This window comes from Silene latifolia, unplaced genomic scaffold (assembly GCF_048544455.1).
Source record: "Silene latifolia isolate original U9 population unplaced genomic scaffold, ASM4854445v1 scaffold_472, whole genome shotgun sequence".
Lineage (NCBI taxonomy): Eukaryota > Viridiplantae > Streptophyta > Magnoliopsida > Caryophyllales > Caryophyllaceae > Silene > Silene latifolia.
In genome coordinates, this window is record NW_027413388.1 from 10,580 (window position 1) to 17,127 (window position 6,548).

Below are 6,548 nucleotides of genomic sequence, written 5' to 3' on the forward strand. Positions count from 1 at the left end.
CTTTAATTATATGCATGTGACACATGAAAATTCAAGATGGTAAAGTTTAACTTGGCATCAACTTAAAAAATGGGTTAGAGATAGAAAGAGGAAAATAGGAAAATACAAAAAAGTGAGGAAAAGAATACCTAAGGATCTGTTAGCTGAAAATCATGACGACAACCGCAAAAAATAGTCGATCTTCTTCGTCTTCTTGATTAATGCACAAAAAAATCAATAAAAAATGGTATTAAGTTTGATCTCTTATCTCATTCTAGTATGGAAGAATTCCCGGCTCTAACCAGAAATAACCAGGGACCTTCTACGGCTGATAATCATAAGGAAAAGCATATTCACGAAGTTGTGGGTGTTCCTGCTCTAAGTTTGGAAACTTTAGTTGAGGATGAACCGCTTCTTAACGTCAGTAATCCACCTGTTGCTGAACCTATTGAGGTTGTTGTGGAGGAACAGGGTCCTGGGCTTCTTCAGTTTACAACTGATGAGGTTAAGGTGGAGATGGATTATTGGCAGAACTCAGTGTATTGCTTCATCTTAGGAGTAAATCCTCCATGGGAAATAGTAGAGGGCTTCATTAGACGACTTTGGTTGAACCATCAGGTAGACAAACTCTCTTTTCTTCCTAATAGTGTATTCTTAGTTTGTTTTAAGAGCAAAGCAGCTAGAGATGCTATGTTGAAACAGGGACACTTTCTGTTTGACAATAAGCCTCTCATAGTTAATCCATGGACTCCTGCAATAGAGTTAATTAAACATGAGGTTAAGTTAGTTCCTGTGTGGGTTAGATTGCATAATCTGCCATTGAAATTCTGGGGGAAAGGGATTGGTAAGATCTCGGGATTGATAGGGGAGTTTATTAAATGTGATGTAGCCACAGAGGATAAAACTCGGTTAGGGTTTGTACAGGTAATGATTGAGGTTCAGATAGGCAACCCACTACCTAATAAAGTCAAATTTATTGATGAACATGGAAACTTGATTGTTATTGAGGTAAAATTTGAATGGAAACCGCTGGTGTGTGATGTATGCAAAGGCATAGGACATAGTACTGCTGAGTGCAGGAAAGCTAAGAAGAAACCACCAGTGGCTCCAGTTAAAGGCAAGCCATGGGCTAAAATTTGGAAACCTAAACAAGTTACTAAAGCTAATGTGAACCATGAGGAGTCCAGTTCAAGTAATTCGACTCCTCCTGTTGAGACTGCTCCTGTTAAGCATCATGTTGAGATTCAACTGAAAACACCTGTAGTTTGGAACAAGTCTGGAACATATAGCTCAGGTCCAGCTCCAGCAAGGCCCATCATTAGATTGAGTAGGCAAGAGTTGGCTGATGGTGGCTATATTGTTCATAGGTTTGGTCAGCATACTTTTCTAGAATCTCTAAATGGTTCAACAACACCCAAGGTAGGCATTGGGATAAGTGGTAGTATTCCTCACCATGTGGCGGGGAATGCATAGCCTTGGGTTTTGGAATGTCAGGGGCCTTAATAATCCTACAAAACTAAGATACATTAAATGGTTTATGCATATAAATAATGTGGGTTTGTCTGGGCTCCTTGTGACAAAGATTAAAGCTTTGTCTCTAAATAGTTTAAATGGTATTCTAGTTGATGGATGGAGCATTACTACTAATAATAGATGGCATAAGGGTGGTAGGATCTGGATTTTATGGAATGCTGCTGTCTTTCAGGTGGACTTTCTTGATTACTCAACTCAGTGTATCAACATGAGGGTTACTGAGATCAGCTCTAATCAGAGGTTTTTTCTTTCTATGGTGTATGCCTTCAATGATCTTACTGAGAGACTTCCTCTTTGGGAACAGTTAGCAAAGTTTGCAGATAATATCAATGAGTCTTGAGTTGTGTGTGGTGATTTTAATTGTGCTTTATCTCATTCTGAAAGGCTTGGTGGTGATAGTACAAATGCTGAGATTAATGATTTTCAGAAGTGTCTGGATAGGTGTACTCTTGTGTATAGCCCTGCCATTGGTTCATTCTTCACCTGGAACAATAAGCAGGACTTTGCCACTAGAGTATATAGCAGGTTAGACAAGGTGTAATACTATGGTTTTCTATGTTTGTGGGTACTCTATCGAGTGGGACTTACTCTGTCGAGTAAGTATGTTTTTTCGCAAAACAGTAGTCTGCCTGTTGGGTATTCGATCGAGTAAGTGTGACACTCGATCGAGTAAGCGGCACTCGATCGAGTAAGTCACTTACTCGATCGAGTAAGTGTGTTTTACGGGATTGTTTAGCCGAGTTTTTTTAATAATGCGAGATTAATATAAAAGGGCTTCCGTCACTTTGCTTAATCACTTTTAACATTCTAAAACCTTTCAAGAAAAGAACAAGAGTTACGTATATCGCATCCATCACATTATTAGCAAATCCCAAGGCGAGGATCGTCGGATTGTCTCGTTCGTTATACCGTTGTGATCGTCGTGTCAAGGGTAAGCTTCTTGTATAATTTTTATAATGATTTAGTAAGTTTGTTTTAAACTCTAATTTGGTAGATTTGGGGGTTTTGAGTGTATCATGATGATTAGTTGGTAATTATGTGATTATATGTTATAGGAGGAGGATTCGTAGAGGAAAAGTTTTGATTAGCTGCTGTGACGGTCTCGTGTGATTGCTATTCCAGGTAGGGTTTCCCTACTCAGTATTGATTATATGGTTTTGTTGGTGATTAGTTGTTGTTGTTGTATATCTTATTGGTATTGGTTTTTGGAGTTGGTGATTATTGATAGTATAATGTGATTACCGTATAATTGTTTGTGATTTGCGAGGTGCGCCCTCGGCCGAGTGGAGTCACTTGCGAGAGTGGCTTCACGCCTTTGATTCGCCTTCTGTAGAACCTGTCACAGAAGGGATGTGCACATTTAGGAACTTGGGTTTATCGCTCGGATGAGATGAGCGGGGCTTAGGTGGGAACGGCTGCGGTCCCCCACTGGCGGTGTGGAATATTTGTTGCGATGAGTATTCTAGCAGGACTACACACTTTAGTGTGTAGTCAGGTGTGTGGTGATGTGATGGAGTTGGGTTGAATGGATTGATTTGCAGTATTGTTTTATTGCAGCTGTTTGTTTTGTGTAATAAGTACTGACCCCGTTTAATTGTTTTAAAAATTGTGGTGATCCATTTAGGGATGGTGAGCAGTTGTTGAGCAGGTATGAGTTGATGCGCATGAGATAGCTGGGTTGAGTCATCATGAGCTGTTTAGTAGTCTTCCGCTGTGTCATGAACTAGTTTATTTCTTTTGGATTAGCACTTTTGAGAACGGTTGTATTTTACTTTATCAGTTTTGGATTTGGTTTTGTATCGCTTTAAACTTAATTATTAAAGTATGTTTCTTTATGGTCTATTTGATATTCATTGCCTCGAGTAACCGAGATGGTAGCATTCTCATGCCTTAAGTGGTCTTGGTAAGGCACTTGGAGTATGGGGGTGTTACAAAGGGTTCTTATAAATTCGAAATGGAGTGTAGAGATGAATGACATGTATGCCAATTTTCTACCTGAGGAGACATTTGATCATACTCCTTGTCTAATCCAGAGTGCAAGTCAGCAAGATAATTTCAAGAAGTCCTTTAAATACTATACTATGTGGGGGGAAGTCACCTTATTTCATTCCTAATCTTATTAATTGGTGGAAGAGTAATATTGAAGGGACAAAGATGTTTAAGATTGTTAAAAAGTTGAAGCAGTTGAAGTCCCATATGAGGAGGTTTAATAAGGATCATTTTGATGATATTGAGAACTGTACTATGAGGGCACTAAAGAATCTTGAATATATTCAAACTCAGGTTGCTCTTGATCCTAGAGATGTTAACTGGTTAGAGAAAGAGAAACAAGCACATGAGGAGGTGAAAGAGCTACAGCAAGCATGCACATTGTTCCTTAGTCAGAAAGCTAAGATTGCATGGACTAAAGATGGAGACTGCAATATTAATATTTCCATGGAGTCATTAAAAGTAGGTTTATGAGGAATCGAATAATAAGTGTTAAGGATATGCATGGCATGGATCACTCAGATCCTAAAGGGATCTATGACTCCTTTCTAGAGTACTACAACATATCTCTTGGGAACTGAAGTGAGTATTGATTATGTGAATCCTCGAATTATCCAAAGAGGTAGTGTCTACACTGATCAGCACTGGGAGCAGATGATGTCCCCTGTTACACCTCAGGAGATTAAAGATGTTATTTTTTCTATCCCTGATCATAAAGCACCAGGACCAGATGGTTACTCCAACTCCTTTTTTAAATATTCCTGGTCTGTGATAGGGAATGAGGTCAGTGAGGCTATAATGGATGTGTTTACAACTGGGAAGCTCCTCAAACATATCAATGCTACAACTATAACCCTAATCCCTAAATGCAAAATGCCTACTTCTGTTACTCAGTTCAGGCCTATTGCCTGCTGCAATGTTTTGTATAAATGCATATCCAAACTCCTGTGTAACAGACTTGCTAAGGTATTACCTGATTTGATAAGTAAGAATTAGGGAGGGTTTATTAGAGGAAGGAGCATAATTGAGAACATCATGGTCTGTCAGGATTTGGTTAAATTATATAATAGACAAGCCTGCTCTCCAAGATGTATGTTCAAAATGGATCTAATGAAGGCATATGACTCAGTCAGTTGGAGGGTCATGGGAGAAATTCTTGCTGCCTTCAGTTTCCCTAATAAATTCAAATATTTGGTGATAGAGTTTGTATCTTGTGCTGCCTTCAGCTTAGCCATAAATGGAGAAACCTTTGGCTTTTTTTTATGGCAAGAAGGGTTTAAGACATGGAGACCCCATTTCCCCTCTTTTATTCACTCTGTGCATAGAATACTTAAGTCGAATTTTGCAATGTGCTACTGAGAAGTTGCAGTTTAACTTTCACCCTATGTGTAAAGAAATGAAGCTAACTCACCTGATGTTTGCAGATGACTTGTTAATGTTCTGTAAAGGTAATGCTCAGTTTATGATGTTGCTCGAGGGCCTTCTCTGCTTTCTCTAATGCTTATGGACTGAAAATGAATCCTCAAAAATCCAGTGCATACTTTAATGGTGTGCGTAGTGGCCTGAAAAAAGAAATCTTGTCCATCTCTGGATTCATAGAAGGTAACTTACCTTTTAAGTATCTTGGGAGTACCTATTACAGCTAGCAGACTGAAGATCAAAGACTGTGCAGTCCTAATTAAAAAGATTGTGAATAGAATTATAAGCCTTGGTGCTCAGAAGTTATCCTTTGCAGGTAGACTCACCTTGGTAAGCTCAGTATTATCTACTATGCACACATATTAGGCTTCCATGTTTGTCCTGCCTAAAGGAGTTATTTAAAGAGTAGATGCAATTTGTAGGAATTTTCTTTGGGAAGGAGGTACTGAGTATAATAAGACTCCTATGATGCATGGCAGAAAATTTGTACTCCAAAGAAAGAAGGAGGTCTTGGCCTGAAATGGAGTTTGCTGTGGAATACTGCTACTATAGGCAAACTAGCTTGGTGGACAGCAACTAAACCTGATAAGTTGTGGGTTCACCATGTGTATATGTGATGCGTGTCATTTATATGATGTTTTACATCTCTTTTTACACGCATTTCAGAGCTCATTTGTGTAGTATATGCTACATTTCTCCCTATTTCCGTCTACTTCCGTATTTTGTACGTTATTGCAGAAATGTGAAGAATTCAGCGGGAAATCAAGCCAAATCCGTCCCCGAGTAATCTGCATTGCAAATGACGTAAAGGAATTGCTTAAGGAACGAGCTTGGTGCGCAATCCAAGGCCCAAAAGACGAGTCCACGAGTTTAAAGAAGTCAATTAGCGGCTCAGGTTCGATCGACTAGACCCCGATCGATCGACCAACTATCGGGATCGAGCTATCGTTCTTTGAGATCCATCGATCGACCTCCCGCTTAGTCGATCGACCACATCATCGCCAGGACGAGAATTAAAAGATCGAGGAACTTAAAGCCCATTGTGTTTAGGTTTTGGAATAAGATGTTACGTATATTTCCTATATAACGTAACCTAGATCATCAGTTTAAAAGGAAGTCTTTTATTCAGAGTTTTACATGGAGTTTTACATTAAGTTTTCATTCAAGTTCTTTATCGAATAGTTAGGGTTTGGGATTATTGTGAGCATCGGAATTTCGGTTCTTAATAATCAATCTTTCCCCTGCAATTCGGTATTCTTCCTGTTTACTTTCAGTTCATTTATTTTGCTAATAGATTAGAATTGCTAGTAGATTCCCGAAACCATCTTTATTATTGCATGTTAATTGCTTCCTTTCCTGTTTTAAGCATGAATTCAGTAGCTAGTTTTATCGTTTATGTTGTTGTTTCTACCCTTAGCATGAGTAGCTAAATCTATAGTGCTAGGATGTAGGGGAATTGTAGCATAGGCGGCACTAGATTGAACACGGACTGAACCCGCGTGTCAGTCGATCGACTGACATTGTTGGTTGATCGACTGACCTTGTAAGGTTATCCTTCGTTTTAATTGTTTTTAATCTTGTATTTAACAAATCGAATGCATCCGACCAGTTAGATACCTATTTTGTGA

At 39.0% G+C, this 6,548-nt stretch overlaps 1 protein-coding gene across 1 annotated transcript; it reads left to right on the forward strand.

The window, feature by feature from the left end:
• Nucleotides 1-258: 258 nt before the first annotated feature.
• LOC141639619 (uncharacterized) lies at nt 259-4,497 on the forward strand. The gene is made up of 5 exons (XM_074448693.1): nt 259-1,398; nt 1,685-1,815; nt 1,897-2,037; nt 3,546-3,963; nt 4,054-4,497. Exons 1-5 carry the CDS (start codon nt 259-261, stop codon nt 4,495-4,497), a joined length of 2,274 nt encoding a protein of 757 aa, XP_074304794.1.
• The last annotated feature ends 2,051 nt before the right edge of the window (nt 4,498-6,548 follow it).